General features: G+C 38.6%; 1 protein-coding gene across 9 annotated transcripts in view; it reads left to right on the forward strand.

The window, feature by feature from the left end:
* Positions 1 to 18,360, forward strand: part of FAM13A (family with sequence similarity 13 member A) — a 337,557-nt gene that overhangs the window by 46,612 nt on the left and 272,585 nt on the right. For all 9 annotated transcript variants that reach the window (XM_061419687.1, XM_061419691.1, XM_061419689.1 and 6 more), the window contains exon 3: positions 1,214 to 1,423. In XM_061419687.1, coding sequence (XP_061275671.1) covers positions 1,214 to 1,423 — 210 coding nt within the window. The remainder of the gene's footprint in view (positions 1 to 1,213; positions 1,424 to 18,360) is intronic.

The following is an 18,360-nucleotide window of genomic DNA, read 5'->3' on the forward strand; positions in this document are numbered from 1 at the left end:
CCTCGACCTCAAACCAGCTGCCACCCTTCTACCACACCCCGCCTCCACCTCATTCTTTACAGTACTTTTTCCTGAATCCCTAGTTTTCAAATATTAAAGTTACTTTTCAGTCTTCCCCACTTCTCTGTTTCCTTTGTATGCACCAAGTTCCCAAATCATCTTTATTCTTTCCTTTGCATTCCCTTCCCACCATAGTCTCTGTCTTACTGCCTTATATAGACTGTAGTCACCCTAAGGCAAGCTCTCTGCCCTCTGCGTTCTCTACTTAGCTAGCTAGGTCTTCTTTCAACCTTGTTTATGTTGTCTGCCACAGTCAAACACACATTTAATGCTCCATTGATAAATTATGATAAAGTCTTTGCCCTTTGTCTTGACATGCATTACCTTATACTTAACCATTTCTTCCATTTTATTAACTCATGACTGATAAACACTCCATATTTCCACCTGCCTACCTACTCTCTGTTCTCCTCTCTCAGCTTCTCTATTCATATATTGGTTTCTCTTTGTCAGGGATCAATTAAGTTTTTTGGGTTGTGATGCTTAGTCCTTTTGTGGCCCTCTTTAAGAGAAAGAATACAGAATTAAGAGTACAGAAACAGGGATAGAGCACTGGAGAGGGCCCCAATAAATGAGAGGCTTCTCTATGAAGCCTTCTCTGCTTAGCCCAACTAACACAAATAATCACAGATCAATAGGCCAAAGGCCAAGATCTTTTCTTAACTACTTTGCAGTCTCTAAGTCTTACAGTTTGTATTTATTGATTACTAAAGAAGTAATGGTTCTTTATCAAATAATTGCAAAGGTAATCACATACAGTTAAGTTTCTTGCATACATGTTATTCTTTTTTAAATAGTTGTTCTCAAAATGATAAGTTGTTTATGGAGCCCAGAGTAAATTTCTGTTGTATACCGTAGAAGATTATATGAATGACATTTCTTTGTAGAGTAGTGTGTGTTCTGTGTCTGTTGTGTCCTGCCCTTATTTTTAGAGGTCAGCTTTCACAACAATCATGTATGATGTTTTGGGTTGATATGTAGTAAATGGGAAAACGTATTATTCTAAGAAAACATTTTTATAAATTGTGAAAATCTTCCAGTGCTTGATAATTATTCAGGAAAGTTTATACTGTGGTTTATTTGTTACTGTTCTTTCGAGTTTGTATTTGTGAGAGACCTCTGTTTATTTTCTGTGTCATCTTGGCTGTTTCAGGACTCACCCAGGAAGGCCTTTTCCGGGTGAATGGCAACGTCAAGGTGGTAGAACAGCTTCGATGGAAGTTTGAGAGCGGGGTGCCCGTGGAGCTAGGGCGAGATGGGGACGTGTGTGCGGCGGCCAGCCTGTTAAAGCTCTTCCTGAGGGAGCTGCCCGAGAGTGTGATCACCTCCACGCTACAGCCTCGCTTCCTTCAGCTCTTTCAGGGTCAGTACACCAAATCCTTCTAGGAATTAAAGCAATTTTATTTTTCACCTAACAGATTTTAAATATTTACAATTCCTCCATTACTGTCACCTTGCTATCTTATTCTAGATCCTTACCTTCTACCCTAAAATAATACTAAATTATGAAATGCTATTATTAAATATAATTTCTAAGACTGTTGGCATATGAATATATAAATGACATAATAGTTAAAACCTCTGGTGCTTTTGGGCCAAAGAAATTCTTTTCTGACTAGTTAGTGACTGCCATCGAAGTACTGAGGCATTAAATTTTGTGTAGGGAATATTAATTAAATTGTGTTTGCTTAGTGTCCTTTGAGACTGAAAAGTCACTAGTGTGCTTTCTCATAAGCAGTATTGAGTCCTAAAATAGTATTTGTTTTATATAGTTGAAGTTAAAATTGATTGTTTAGAGGTTCTTAAGCATCTGTTTTTCTTTGAGGTAGCGTTCATTTGCAATATAATATTAGTTTCAGGTGTACAACATAGTAATTCAAAATGTTTATATGTTATACTTCATTTAAAGTTATTATAAAATATTGACTGTATTCCCTGTGCTGTCCAATATATCCGTGTACCTTATTTATTTTATATGTAATAATCTGTGCCTCTTAATCCCCTACCCCTACCTGTCTTGCCCCTTATCTCTTCTTTCTTCTCATTGGTAGCTACTGGGATGTCCTCTATTTCTCCAAGTCTGTTTCTGTTCTGTTATGTGTATTCATTTGTTTTATGTTTTTCAATTTCACGTATAAGTGATAAGACAATATTTGTCTTTCTCTATCTGACTTATTTCACTAAGCATAATATTGTCCAGGTTCATCCACGTTGTTGCAGATGTCAAAATTTCATTTTATTTTATGGCTGAGATATGTGTGTATATACACACACACACACACACATATATATATATGCTATGCTAAGTCACTTTAGTCGTGTCCGACTCTGTGCGACCCCACAGACGGCAGCCCACCAGGCTCCCCTGTCCCTGGGATTCTCCAGGCAAGAACACTGGAGTGGGTTGCCATTCCTTCTCCAATGCACGAAAGTGAAAAAATAAAGTGAAGTCGCTCAGTCGTGTCCGACTCCTAGCAACCCAATGGACTACAGCCCACCATGCCCCTCCGTCCATGGGATTTTCCAAGCAAGAGTACTGGAGTGGGGTGCCATTGCCTTCTCCGATATCTATCTATCTATCTATCTATCTATATCTATATCTATGAAAGGACACTTAGTTGGCTTACATATTTTGGCTATAGTAAATAGTGCCACTGTGAACATTGGGCTACATGTACCTTTTCAAATTAGTGTTTACATTTTTTTGGATATACGTATATCTAGAAGTGAAATTGCTGGATCATAATGGTAATTCTATTTTTAGTTTTTTGAGAAAACTCTATACTCGTTTTCATAGTGGTTGCACCAGTTCTCATCAATATTGTACAAGGCTTCCCTTTTCTCCACATCCTCAGCAGCATTTGTTGTTTGTGGTCTTTTTCATGATGGCCATTCTAACAAGTACGAGGTGGTAGCATATTGTGGTTTTGATTTGCACTTCTCTAATGATGAGTGATGTTGGACATCTTTTCATATTCCTGTTAGCCAAATGTATGTCTTCTTTGGAAAAATGTCTGTCTATTCAGGTCTTTCTGCCCATTTTTTAATTGATTTGGTTTTTATTGATAATGAATTGTATGAGCTATTTATATATTCTGGATGTAACCCCTTACTACTCATATCTTTTACAGATATTTTATCCCATTTAATAGGTTGTCTTTTCATTTTTTTCAATGGTTTCCTTCGCTATGCTGAAGCTTTTACATTTAATTAGACCCCATTTGTTTATTTTTGCTTTTGTTTCCTTTGCTTTAGGAGATAGATCCAAAACAATACTGCTGCAGTTTGTGTCTTGCCTATGTTTTCTCCCAGGAGTTTTATGGTTTGGGTCTTAGATTTAGGTCTTTAATCAATTTGAGTTTATTTTTTATATGGTGTGAGAAAATGATCTGATTTTATTCTTCTAGATATAACTGTATGGATTTCCAGCACCAGTTATTGAAACAACTGTCCTTTCCCATTACATAGTCTTGCATCTTTTGTCACAGATTAGTTGATAAGTGTGTGAGTTTATTTCTGGGCTCTCTGTTCTGTTACATTGATGTATGTGTCTGTTTTTGTGCTGATACCATACTGTTTTAATGACTGTAGCTTTGTTATAAAGTCTGAGGTCAGGGAGCCTGATTTCTCCAGCTCCATTTTTCTTTTTCAAGATTGCTGTGGCTATTTGGGGCCTTTTGTTTAGCCATACAGATTTTAAGACTTTTTTGTTCTAGTTCTGTGAAAAATGTCATAGTAATTTGATAAGATTGCATTGAATCTGAAGAGGGTCTTGGAGCCTCACCTTTATGACCTCGTGTAACCTTAATTACCCCTGTAAGGGTCCTGCTTCCAAATATTGGAGTTTAGGTCACATAAGTCACATTTAACCCGTGACTTTGTAGAGACATAATTCAGTCCATAGTATTGCTTTTTTTTTTTTTTAATTATCACAATTTTCTGTATGTATTATTAAAAATTAATTAGTAAAATGCCTACAGAGGATGCTAATTAGATACTGTCTAGAATAGAAATCATTAATTACTACAGAACTGATGATTTTTTCTTAGAAATCTTTAATGACTAGCAGAGATAGGAATAAGGAATGAGTTTAAAATAAATGATAAGCTGTCTAAAAAATACTACTGGGTATTGTTTTTTTTTTGTATAATTTTCTGTAAATTGTTTATATTTTAATATTGATTCTCTGTAAGAATTTATTCCTTCTTGTGATAATAGGTGCTAGTTAGTGACTACTCACTGCGTAATACCTAGAAGTTACTTTATTTATATAATCTCTTTTGATTCCAGCATCAACTCTAATGAGATACAGAGAAAATAAGATTCATTTTGGAGGAGGATATTACAGCCTGAGGTTTAGAGCATGGGCTCTGGGTCCATTCTGACTAGTGTGCCTGCTTCCAGCTGCATTAGTATGGACGATTACTTAACCTTTCTGTGTCTTAGTATATTAGGTATCTATTGCTACCTAACAGTTGTCTGAAAACTACATTAAACATGTATTTTCTGTCAGGAAGTTGCTCTCAAGAGTTGTCAAAGGGCTGCAGTTATCTGAAGGCTTGACTGGAGCTGGGAGATCTGCTTCCAGGGTGGTTTATTCACATGGCTGACAGTGTAGTGCTGGCTCTTGGTGAGACGCCTCAGTTCCTTTCTCTGTGAGCATTTCCTGATGGCTACTTGAGTGTTCTCATAACATGTAGCTGGCTTCCCCCAGAGTGTGAGCACATCAGGAGCGATGGAAGCCATCCTTTCTGTGACCTAGCCCCAGAAATCAAATAGCATTACTTGTACTACATTATATTCATTAGGAGCATATTCAAGAGGAGAGGAATTGGGCACCATCTTTTGAAGGAAGAAGTGTCGGACTTTGTGGACACTGTAAAAACCACCACACATAGTTTTACTACTATGGAGTGCACTTCCTGAGCTTGTTGTGGATACTGATTTATCCACTGAAGCAATTAGAACAGTGTTGGTACCATATATTTAATAAATGTTAAGTTGTGCTTCTCAATTGTGGCAACCCATAAGAATTGTCTGGGAAGCTTTGAAAAATCCCAGAGATCACTACATCCTAGACAAACTAAATCATCATCTCTAGAGATGAGACACAGGCATCCATAGTTTTAATGCAACCTTCCATCCCCATGCTTATGTATCAGTTTATCCTCAGCTCTTGCTCCCACCCCTTGGTTTCTTGATTATATAAAGATGAACCATTTAGTGTGATTTCCTTCAAGTTTTTAACTTTTAACCTTAAAATTAGTCCCTTTATTCTAATGTCCCTGTTTCCTAAATAAAAAAATTACCAAAGTTACAGAAGAGTGAATGCACCTACCTGCCTAATGATTAAGGAGGAAGAAGGAAAGGGGGGAAAGTGAGTTCCAGTTTGGAGTTAAATGAAGATTTCAAAATTCTTGCCCAGATTAATTGAAACTGCTTGAACTTTTGGTTGTTGTTCCGCCTGGTAAATCACACAAAATGGACCAAATCTTCCAGAAATTCATCAGGAATATTTTTGGAATAGCTATCAATTATCAATTTTTATTTTTTGAAATGTTTTATATAATTTTAATGAAAGTGTGAGCCTGCAAATATTGCATGTTACAAATAGTACCGGACTCCTTTATATGAAATCAGTGATTAAAATTTTTTTAATTATAAATTGAGATAAAGGCATTGTTGCTTCCCAGTTGGCTCAGTGGTAAAGAATCCACCTGTTAATGCAGGAGCTGCAGGAGACATGGGTTCGATCCCTGGATCAGGAAGATTCCCTGGAGGAGGAAAAGGCAACCCACTCCAGAATTCTTGCCTGGAATATCCCATGAACAAGAGGAGCCTGGCAGGCTACAGTCCATGGGGTCTCAAAGAGTCAGGCATGACAGCGACTGAGCATTCACACACGCAAAGGCATTGTTTGGTATTTTATTGCTCACATAGAAAAGTAGGATACTGTCCTGTGAACAGTGAGCTTACAGGTTTATTAGGGGAATAGAACAGGTACACAGAAAGCCAGGATATACAAAACAGAGTGAGTTTGAGGGGAGGAATCCTTACTAAATCAGATGATAAGAAGGGTTTATGAAAGAAGGAAGTGATCCTTGAACTGGGACTTTTGGAGGGCTGGTAGAATTACCACAAATGGTGAGTGCTTTAGGAAAAAAGGATTACAAAAACAAAGGTGTTTGGAAAACAGAGGTACATGATTGCAACAGTGAACATAGCATGTGTTAGGGAAGAGGCGGGGATGAATGGTTAATACAATCGGTTTGGTGGTTTGTCAGTAACATTTTTAATCAAATACTGAAGTGACACATTCTTAAGTAATTTTATTACTTGATAAAATTCATCATCTTATTGCTTTTAACATTTTCCTTTATTTAAAGAAATCTTTTTGTCAGACTAATATATGCATATGGTTTTATTAAAAAATTAAATAAAGTGGAAAGATTTACATAGTAAAACCCTAAACATGCTTTGGCTGCCCTTAATTTTCTTTCCCAGAGGAAATCAGTTTTCATTTGTCTAGCTGTTCTTTTGATATTTCTTTCCATTTGATAATATAATGTTTTATCTTGATTACTTACTTCCGGATATTATCTCATTGTTTCTGCTAAAGAAATGTGCAGGATTAGCTTTGTTACATTGTTACTTACTCCAGTATCATTCTACCACAATTTTAGCTGATAATTTTTGTACGTATTTAATTAAGGTGTGCCTTTATAGCACTATGTAAGGGTGTGTACTTGTGTGAAGTGTATTGCCTGATGTTAATATCTCAGATTTATAGGGAATTGTGTGAATGAAAATAATCTGCATTTTTTAGATTGCTCCAATGCATCCACCATTGCCTGTTTTTTTCAGAATGTCAAATAATTTGTCAATTGTTTATTTCTGGGGAGATTGCTCTTGGCCCCTTTTTCTTCTCTCATCTAAACCCCAGTAGTAGGTGTCACCCTGAGCCTCCTTCCCCAGTCTTCCCAGACCTGCCCTTCCTGGCAGTCTTTTCTCTCTATTGTGTTGGACACTCAGCAGATCCCTTCAGCCTGGAAAATATTGTCTTTTGGTCTTGGAAATGTACCTGTATTATCTTTTATTGTTCCTGTAGAGGTTTGATTATCGTCTTTAAATTCTGTTTTCTGTGAAATTTAATAAATTTTATTTTCTGACCTTATTTTAAAATTTTAGCCTTTGACTTTAATATTGAACATATTCATGCTCTATTTTTTTTCGAAGTACTTTGTTTTATTGCACTGTGTTCTTCTTTCTGAGATACAAATAAGGCTTTTGGGGATGTTTGTTTATGTGGCTTTGGTTTGGTTTTCTTCCCCCCTATATTTCTGTTTGCGGGATTTCTTTTTCTCTCTTTACTCAAACATATGAGGATCTTTGGCTGTCGAGATTTAGGAGTAGCATTTTGTACGTGGACCAGTGAGCTTGCCTACTGGCGTGCTTCACTTCAGGAGGATTAGATGGTGGGGATAGAGGAAACTCTAGCTGTTTCATTGGGGAACCACAAATGTCAGTATGTGGGCATATTTTTCTCTTCAGCTATTGAGTTCCTTGAGCAGGAGTGGGAGGGAGATGGGAAGTATGCTAATGGGCCTGTTATTTATTGGCACATTTTCACTCATCTTCCCGTTTTCTGCTGTTTCCTCACTGTAGACCTTAGCTGTTTCAGATGTCCAAGAATTCACTGATGCCATGCAGAGCCTAAGCCTCAGCACTCTTGCCTGCTGGCTCGCTTGCCTGGGTACTGGGGTGGTGGAGGCTGCCTGAAGCTTGACAGGCTTGCATGCAGTCTGTCTGTTTTCAGTCACTTCCATTCACTTCCAAATGGCTTTGAAATCTCCTCTCCTTCTGTCTTCTCTGCTGTTCTTTTTTTGCCCATGGGTGCTTACACTTTTTAAGCATCATTTTACTGTCATTTAAATAGGGTTTTGGGAAGAATATGTGATCAGTTTGTCTCTTTAAATGGACATTCTCCTTTACCTTTCACCCATCCCATGCTTGATTTTAAATGGGGAGAATTTTATAATAGCAGCTGTGTAAACAATGTGTGAGAGTTAAGTGCCTCTGAATTTTAGCTTATGAGCTTTGATAATTTAGATTGCATCTGTTTTTCGTAAGAAAACCACCCTAGTAACACTATCTTAATCAGCATAATGCCTGATTGTAAAGAAAGCTTATTTCATTTGCTGACTTGGGGCTTGAGCCTTGCACTATTTTTTTTTCCTTACGTGAGGAATTCACTAGGTAAGTTTGAGTTAAGGCTGTCTTTTGTCTATTCTATATCATAGTGTCACTGGCATTGTTTGATGTGAGCTGAATGGTTTTGCCTTGCAAATTATAATGTACTAGTTATTAAGTCATTACCTCTTGGGTAGTAAGAGCACCATAGGAAAAATGAAATATTTCCTTCCCTAGGTTCATTCCTTCTTACTGAGAAGTTCCTTTCCTTTCAAAATTCTTAAACTCACACATTTGTTTCTATGAAAAACAATCATTATATTAAACTCCAAGTCTAAGCCCTTTGCATTTTCAGAGTGTGCCTTTTAGGTTTTCTATAAGCAGTGCTAAATATATAAATTATGCATTTTGTCCTGGGTAAAGACCTAAATACAGAGCAGAATTAAAGCATTGCCATCTGCCCAAGCTGCCAGTCACTCAGATGTGTGAAACCTCTACTGGAATAAATCGAAAACGTGGTGCCAGGAAACGCAGGTTTCCACACATGACTTTATACATTTTTATGATATTCCAGTTAGTCCTGCTTCCATCCAGATCCACATGACAGGAAAAAAAGCCTTTCTTATTTATAATTCCCTATGATCTCTAAGGTTGTAGATCCTAATAGCTAGATGATCTTTGGTTTACTGAGTACATATAAATATTTTCCTCTTAATGGCCTTTGACACTGTGAGATAATGTTAAGTAATGCGTGGGATTATGCAAATTTGGAAAGGTCAAGACTGAGCAAAATTATTCTGCATTAGAACAACTGGTCTTGAGGTATGTATGTGTTGTGAATGTGCGTGTATGTAAATTTGCTGAAATCCTTGGTTTACTCTTGTCTTTTCAGCTGTGTTCTCTTTATCCTTGTTGGCTTACACCTTAAAAAATTCCTGTCATCTTAGTGAGATATGAAGAGGAAAAGTAGATAAACTCATCTTTAATGGAAAGTTCTCTTCTTCTGACTTTTTCCTACACTGGATTTTAAAGTCAACAGAATTGCCTTATTTTTTCTTGAGATACAGTGTACATACCATAAAACTGACCTTTTTAACGTGTACAATTTAAAGTGGTATTTAATGTATTCAGAGAGGGCAGTCATCACTACTATCTGGTTTTAAAATATTTTTATCATTCCAAAAGAAACTCCAAGCCTATTAGCATATACTCCCCATTCCTTCCCAACTTCCCCCCTCCTCTCCTACTAGTCGTAGGCAAACACTAATCTACTTTCCATCTATACAGGTTTGTCTGTTATGGCCATTTCTTATAAATGGAATCACACAATATATTGTCTTTTGTGACTGTCCTCTTTCACTTAGCATAAGTTTCAAAATTCATCCATCTTGGAACATAAATCAGTGTGTTGTTCCTTTATGGCAATGGCACCCAACTCTAGCACTCTTGCCTGGAGAATCCCATGGATGGAGGAGCCTGGTGGGCCACAGTCCATGGGGTCGCTAAGTCGGACAAGACTCAGCGACTTCACTTTCACTTTTCACTTTCATGCATTGGAGAAGGAAATGGCAGCCCACTCCAGTGTTCTTGCCTGGAGAATCCCAGGGACAGGGGAGCCTCGTGGGCTGCCATCAATGGGGTTGCATAGAGTCGGACATGACTGAAGCGACTTAGCAGCAGCAGCAGCAGTATTCTATTGAACGACTATGCTGCTGCTGCTGCTGCTAAGTCACTTCAGTTGTGTCCAACTCTGTGTGACCCCATAGATGGCAGCCCACCAGGCTCCCCTGTCCCTGGGATTCTCCAGGCCAGAACAATGGAACGGGCTGCCATTTCCTTCTCCAGTGCATGAAAGTGAAAAGTGAAAGTGAAGTCGCTGAGTCTTGTCCGACTCTTAGCGACCCCATGGACTGCAGCCCACCAGGCTCCTCTGTCCATGGGATTTTCCAGGCAAGAGTACTAGAGTGGGGTGCCGTTGCCTTCTCCATTGAACGACTATACTACACTGTATTTATTCATTCATTAATTGATGGGCATTTGGGTTGTTTTCACCTGTTGGCTTATAGGAATAATGCTGCTATGAACATTTATGTACAAGTTCTTATATGGACATATGTGTTCATTTCTCTTGAGTATCTATCTAGGAGTGAAACTACTGAGCCAAATGGTGACTTTAACATTTTAAGAAACAATTTTCCAAAGTAGCTGTACTATTTTGCATTCTCATCAGCAATTAATGGAAGTTTCAATTTCTTTACACCATCAACAATACCTGTTATTGTCTGTGTTTTTCATTTTCATTATTCTCATAGTACAGGCATTGGAGTTTTATAATAACATGAAAATTATAGGCTTGAAGGGGAAAAAGAGAGATCCAGAAGCTCCAGGGCCATGAAAATAATGCCTGTTGTGGGGGGGGGGGGTTGGAATAAATTATCACAAACTGAGTGAAATCTTCAGTAAATTCTGCACTCTTCATGAATGCTTTCATGAAGAAGTCTTATTTAGATTGAGCTGGAAGAGGGAAAGAGAGAATAGCCAACAAAGGACTTACTAAAAAAAAAAAGTAAAACAACCTGTATCAATAGAATCAATTCATAAAATACTGAAAATTTGTTTATTGTTTAAATTGTATTGGTTTGAAGCAATGCCAAGTGACCAGCTTGCTAGCCACCTGCAGCTCTACCTGAACCGTGTTAAGCTCTGTCCTGAACCCTTGCTTTGCTGAGCCCATGAGCATAGGTCCTGAACCCTTGCTTTGCTGAGCCCGTGAGCATAGTCAGCTTTTACACTGAGTCTATAAACAATTTGAAGACTTTAGGGGAAGAAGGGGACATCCAAAACAACCTTAAATAACTCTGGGTAATGGTTTAAGTCACAGGACATCAAATAAGTCCAGTCCACTTACAGCTGAGCAATAGTGTCAGCTGGCTCAGTAGTGGGGATTAGATAGAATAGTAGTAACACGATTTGCACTGAAACTACATACTTACTGTACTTTGCCCACTTACGATAGCACTAGCTTTATGGAGAAAGCCAAGTTTTATTGGCAGCAATATTGCCAGTAGTTTTGAAGATTAGTGTCATTGTGGGAGGCTGCCCCTCCTATATTAGAATGATAGCTTTTCCCATTCTCTGGTGTATAGACGTTCCTACATTATAAACAAAATCTTCAGCTGTTACACCCTTGTGTCTCACATTTAGCCTAGATGTGAGCTCCCAGTTTTGCTATATGGATAGATTATTTAAATGCTTGCTATGTTTTTAATTGATGTCTTCATCTCCACTGACAGGCATTCAGTGAATGTCTGCAGCATAGATTTGCTGATGTACTACTTGGTGTCACTGAGCATTAGTTTTTGGCTATAGGACTGAAATGTAAAGCATCATCTAGTTCTTGTTTTTCCTGCACCCTTTGCCTTTGCTTTCACATGCAGGTCCATTCTGGGAGTGGCAGTGTCAATCTAGATACAGGCTAATTTGGCAATAAACATAACTCTACATCTTGCAGGAGCTAATCAGAAAGATAAGATTTGTAGTTTTATTAATAACGTCTAAGAACAGGTTGTCATTTATTAATTTTTATTAGTTACTTTATCATTCCGCCCTTTGAGAAATTTGTGTGAGGATTTGAGAACTTTGTCATGGGCAAGGGTTGCAAGAGAGCTGTAAAAATATAACTTCTCCTTTCACATGGAAAAATACCAATTCCATTAATCATAAGATAGAATTATGTATATAAACTTCTCATCACTCTAAAAAGACATGGTTCCACTCACAAGAAATAAAATGCAGAGGTAAAACCAAGTCTAATCCAGGATAGCTGGCATTTTATGATGATTTTCCCCATTCTTCTGCATGTTTAGAAAGAAACAGAATTTGTGTTTTGTTTATTCTTAGTTGTTTTATGAAGCATTTTGTGCCCAGAAATTCTTAAGAGTCTTTTATTAAAATGCTGTTCCCCACATATACCCCGGGACCTAAGATGTTATATTTGATTGTAAATGAATGGAGATTCCTACTCCCAGTAGTAGTTTCCTACTACTCCTCACCAGTTCTGCTTATTTATTTGTTGATTCAAGAAACATTTAAATATTGACATATTTGAGACAGTGTGCTAGGTTCTGTGTGATAGTGATACTCATAAGTGAGCTTTGTAGGCATGCGCTGATCAGAGCCTATGCTCTGAGGTCAGACTGCCAGGATTTGAGTTGCAGCTTGGCTGCTTGGTAGTTGTATGAACATAGAAAAGTTAATGAATGTCTCTGTTTCAGTCTAGTCATCTCTAGCTGGGAATGTGTGAGATTGCTACTGCTGCTGTGATACATTACCAGAAATATAGTGGCTTAAAACATCACATACTTGCTATCTCATTGTTCTATGAGAACTGTGTAGGCTCAGCTGGTTTCTCTTCTTCAGGTCTCACAAGGTCAAAACCAAGGTGTCGGCCTGAGTTCTTGCTTCCAAGCTCATTGAGTTTTGGGGAGCTTTCAGTTCTAAGTGGCTGTGAGGCCGCAGTCCCTGATTTTTGCTGGCTTCTCTTTCTGGAGGCGGTCCACATTCCTGAGCTAGTGGCCTTTCTCTAGCTTCAGAGTCAGCATCAACTCACTGTTCTAATAGATTAGCAAATTTTCATAAATCCTTGTGTGAGCATTAATGAGGAAATAAAAAGCTACTTCAATAATCTGGCGCCATGAAGCTAAATATTTTGGTTCTTTTAATAGCTGACCTTCCCATGGCCCTGAGATATATTGTAGTAGAGATTAGCATTTTGTCAATTGTGTTTTTTTTTTTTTTCTTGAGGCTAAGATTGTATGTACAGTATAACTTCCTGGTCATCAAAAAGTCAAAGCACATGACAAGCACTAAGAGGAATGTCCAGATAAGAGTAGGGTGCCATCCCGTGATTAGGTCCATTATTGCTGATTATGATTGTAATCTCTTTTTAATGAGAGCAAATACTTGTCACATGCTTCAGTGTTTGCTACCTAATCTGGAACAGAAGTTCTGGTGGTACAGTTTTCTTCAACTGCTGAGTTGGAACAGAAGTTCTGGTGGTACAGTTTTCTTCAACTGCTGAGTCATTTACCTGTATACCACACATACTGGGTGCTAGTTTTTTGTTCATGGTTTAGCTTAAAAAAAAAACACACACAAAAAAACGGGTCACATTCAGCCAATAATGAAAATCTTGTAAGAAACATGAATAATTTGAAATGGCACTTTTCACTAATAGAAAAAGTTAGTTCTTCTCCTAGGAAAAGATTGATACTAAGGAAAATGATGACTGTTTCAATTATTAACCATTATTCCATGTACAAAGTTTTTTTAAGCTCTTTGGGTTCATAAATTATACACATCCTAATTTTTATTCCAATTTAGTTCTAGAAGTAACCACACTTTTCTGAAACAGTTAAAATATTTTAATATATCTGCATTGTGCAGTGCATAGTTGCTCAGTCGTGTCCCTCTTTCCCCAAATAGAATATGCTTAATAAAAGCATGATGTTTATTTTGTTTAGTGCTGTATCCCTGGTGTTAGAGACAGTCAGACACACAGAAAGCATGTGATCAACACCACACATAGTGTGGATAAGTATACATTAGGAATAAGTGTGCCCAAGATAGAAGCACTGCTCATTCTTATTTATGATGTGAGACCTTGAGACATTGTCACAACCAGTATAAATGTAAGGATGTGAATGAATACGGTACTCTTTATTATATTTAGGTATCAGTGAATCAAAAAGTAATGCAAACAATAATAGTTATTATGAACTTTGTTTCTAGAAAACATCAAAAAGCATCTTCTTAGGCACATTTGCACCCATACTTGCCTACTCAGTGCTAGGCTGGACATTATAAATGTGTGGAGCAGTTATTAATCTTATATGGAGGAAGACTTATCTGTGGGATAGCTGCAGGTGGGCAGTAAAGGTGATATTTACCCCAGATTTCTGGAAAAGCAGTATAAATTGCAGATCCTCAGTATTATTGTGGGTGCTAAGTTGCTTGAGTCGTGTCTGACTATAACCTGCCAGGCTCCTCTGTCCATGGCATTCTCTAGGCAAGAATGTTAGAGTGGGTTACCATGCCCTCCTCCAGGGGATCTTCCCAACTCAGGGATCTTAACTCACGTCTCATGTAATTATTTGGTATGAAAAGAAATGTTATGCTAATAAAGTCTTTACTTCACTGCCGATATGTTTGAACAAAGACTCAGGAGGTAAATAATGAATATTAAGGTCCAAGTGTGGTGCACTGCTGTCAGAGCCGCTGAAGTAGGGTGAACCAGTGAATCTGTCCTCCATCAGAGGAAGCGGGAATGCTTGTGGGTAGGAGGAGATACATATGTTTTCCCCATCATACTTATTTTTGCTTTGGAGACCATATTTAGTGATTTTTTCATTCATGCCATGAAGGATTTCATGGTATTTTGCTAAGTTGGAGATTCTCTGAATAGATGTCTCCCTTCCCATTTTTTGGTCAGTTTTATTTCCTGGGAAATTACTCATTATATTTCAAAATAGTGGAAGTAAATCATCAAAGTACTGCAGCTTTTCAAAGATGTCATAAAATCCTAACTATTTTAATTTTTTTTTTTTTTTTTTTTGATCTAGTGTCTTCACACATTGCCTGCCATAGGGTTTGAAGTTTCATTTCAGAGCCAGAAGGGCGGCCAGATGTCCATTGTCAACACTGTTGGAAAGCTGTTGCTTATACCCTGAAATGCTGGGAATTAATCCACATTTTAGAAAGAGAGCACACACCCACGAAAACATCCAGACTCACTTTGCCTTAGTCACCATAAGGAAAAAAAGGCAAATAGGAGTACATTTTCTGTTAGTTTCTTTTTTGTTCTATTTTATGTATTTATTTTGACTGTGCTGCATCTTCCTTGCTATGCGGGCTTTTCTTTAGCTGCAGCTAGCAGGGTCTGCTCCCTAGTTGTAGTGCACAGGCTTCTTAATGCGGTGGCCTCTTTGTGGATCACAGGCATTAGGGCATGTGGGCTTCAGCAGTTGTGGCTCTCGAGCTCTAGAGCCCAGGCTCAGTAGTTGTGGTGCATGGGCGTAGGTGCTCAGTAGCATGTGGAATCTTTCCAGATCAGGGATCAAACCTGTGTCTCCTGCATTAGCAGATAGATTCTTTACCCTAAACCACCAGGGGAGCCCCTCTTAGTTCACATTTGTCTTTTTAATATAAAGGTATGAGAAATGGATAGTTATCAATTCATTTTTAATCACTCCCAACAATTATTTCCATTTCTTATGTATTTCTACTAGGCAAGATCATAGTACAGTGGAAAATGATGTGATAATATGCAACATACCACATCTTTATGGATTATCAAAATATTTGGATATGATTTTTTTTAAAAAACCGGTTTTCCCAGTGGCTCAGTATAAAGAATCTGCCTGCCATTGCAGGAGACACAGGTTCAATGCCTGGTCCGGGAAGATCCCACATGTCATTGAGCAACTAAGCCCCATGTGCCAGAGCTTTTGGGCCTATGCTCTGGAGCCCGGGAGCCACAACTGATGAGCCCACGTGAAACAGCTATTGAAGCCCTCATGCCCTAGAGCCTGTTCTCTGCAACAAGAGAAGCCACTGCAATGAGAAGCCTGCACACCCCAACTACAGAGTAGTCCCTGCTCACTGCAACTGGAGATAAGAACAGCCAGCACAGCCAAAAAAATTACTATGAATAATTTCTAGTATCAAGAGATCTATTTGCCCTGAAATTATAGTTTACTGGATCACATTGTTTGTGATCAATAAGAAATGGAGTTATTCCAGTCATAAATAGAATGTTCTCCAATATGATTCTACCAAAGAGGGGACATCTATACATTTTCAGCATTGCTATTTTTGACAGCATCACTTATTCTAACATTCATAAAGGTGAAATGGGTTCGTATTAAAAGACATTTCACTGAAACCTCACTGCATTCATAAAACCAAGGTAATGAAGGTAAAGCAAAACATTACTTTGCTTATTTAACAAACACTTAACATAGCACTTAGTATGTGTCACCTACTTTGTTTTAAATACTCTGCAAGTGTCAACTCATTTAATCCTCATCACAACCCTGTTTCATAGTTGATTTGCATTTTTTGCTAAGTCGCTTCAGTCGTGTCTGACTCTGCGTGACCCCATAGATGGCAGCCCACCGGGCTACCCCATCCCTGGGATTCTCCAGGCAAGAACACTGGAGTGGGTTGCCATTTCCTTCTCCAATGCATGAAAGTGAAAAGTGAAAGGGAAGTCGCTCAGTCATGTCCGACTCTTAGCGACCCTATGGACTGCAGCCTACCAGGCTCCTCCATCCACGGGATTTTCCAGGCAAGAGTACTGGAGTTGAGTGCCATTGCCTTCTCCAGTTGATATTACCCTTAAAAATAAGGAAACAGTGCAGTGAAGAGTCTGAGGTCACAAAAGTAGTAGGTAGCTAAACCTGCTTCCTAGCCTGCATTCTTATCCTGTGGTCTACAGCCACTGTCAGTGGCAGTCTATGACTTTCTGTGTTTTCATTTCTTGCTATTGGACATTACTTATGTATCTGTAATGCCGGCACTCTTCTTCCTTTGCATCTTACTTGCCTCACTTTTCTGTTTCTTACACTATTGAATGGCTGGAGCAGCTGGCCTATCTAAATTAAAGAATCCAATGTGTGTTAAATGTTCAGTTCAGTTCAGTTGCTCAGTCGTGTCCGACTCTTTGCAACCCCATGAACTGTAGTATGCTAGGTCTCCCTGTCCATCACCAATTCCCAGAGTCCACCCAAACCCATGTCCATTGAGTCAGTGATGCCATCCAACCATCTCATCCTCTGTTGTCTCCTTCTCTTCCTGCCCTCAATCTTTGCCAGCATCAGAGTCGGCTCTTCACATCAGGTGGCCAAAGTATTGAAGTTTCAGCTTCAACATCAGTCCTTCCAATGAACACCCAGGACTGGTCTCCTTTAGGATGGACTGGTTGGATCTCCTTGCAGTCCAAGGGACTCTCAAAAGTCTTCTCCAGCACCACAGTTCAAAAGCATCAATTCTTCGCTGCTCAGCTTTCTTCACAGTCCAATTCTCACATCCATACATGACCACTGGAAAAACCATAGCCTTGACTAGACAGACCTTTGTTGGCAAAGTAATGTCTCTGCTTTTTAATATGCTGTCTACGTTGGTCATAATTTTCCTTCCAAGGAGTAAGCATCCTTTAATTTCATGGCCGCAGTCACCATCTGCAGTGATTTTGGAGCCCCCAAAAATAAAGTCTGACACTGTTTCCACTGTTTCCCCATCTATTTCCCATGAAGTGATGGGACCAGATGCCATGATCTTAATTTTTTAAATGTTGAGCTTTAAGCCAACTTTTTCACTCTCCACTTTCACTTTCATCAAGAGGCTCTTTAGTTCTTTTCACTTTCTGCCATAAGGGTGGTGTCATCTGTATATCTGAGGTGATTGATATTTCTCCCAGCAATCTTGATTCCAGCTTGTGCTTCTTCCAGCCCAGCGTTTCTCATGTTGTACTCTGCATATAAGTTAAATAAGCAAGGTGACAATATACAGCCTTGACGCACTCCTTTTCCTATTTGGAACCAGTCTGTTGTTCCATGTCCAGTTCTAACTGTTGCTTCCTGTCCTGCATACACGTTTCTCAAGAGGCAGGTCAGGTGGTCTGATATTCCTATCTCTTGAAGAATTTTCCACAGTTTATTGTGATCCACATAGTCAAAGGCTTTGGCATAGTCAATAAAGCAGAAATAGATGTTTTTCTGGAACTCTCTTGCTTTTTCTATGATCCAACAGATGTTGACAATTTGATCTCTGATAGGTTGTCATTATTCCCTGAAAGTATCTTCTGTAAAGGATTTGTTTGTCCCTATGATAGAAAGTAGTATACAGAATTACTTAAGATGGCAACTTTACTATTTAAATATCGACAAAACAAATCTCTGAGAATTGAGGGAAACTTTTCACATGTCTGCCTGTGAATTTTGGTACATTGCTGGATGTTTTTGGCTTCATACAAGGTTACTGGGGCTTCCCCAGTGGCTCAGTGGGTAAAGAATCTGCCTGCAATGCAGGAGACACAGAAGACTAGGGTTT

Source organism: Bos javanicus, chromosome 6 (genome assembly GCF_032452875.1).
Source record: "Bos javanicus breed banteng chromosome 6, ARS-OSU_banteng_1.0, whole genome shotgun sequence".
Taxonomy (NCBI): Eukaryota; Metazoa; Chordata; class Mammalia; order Artiodactyla; family Bovidae; genus Bos; species Bos javanicus.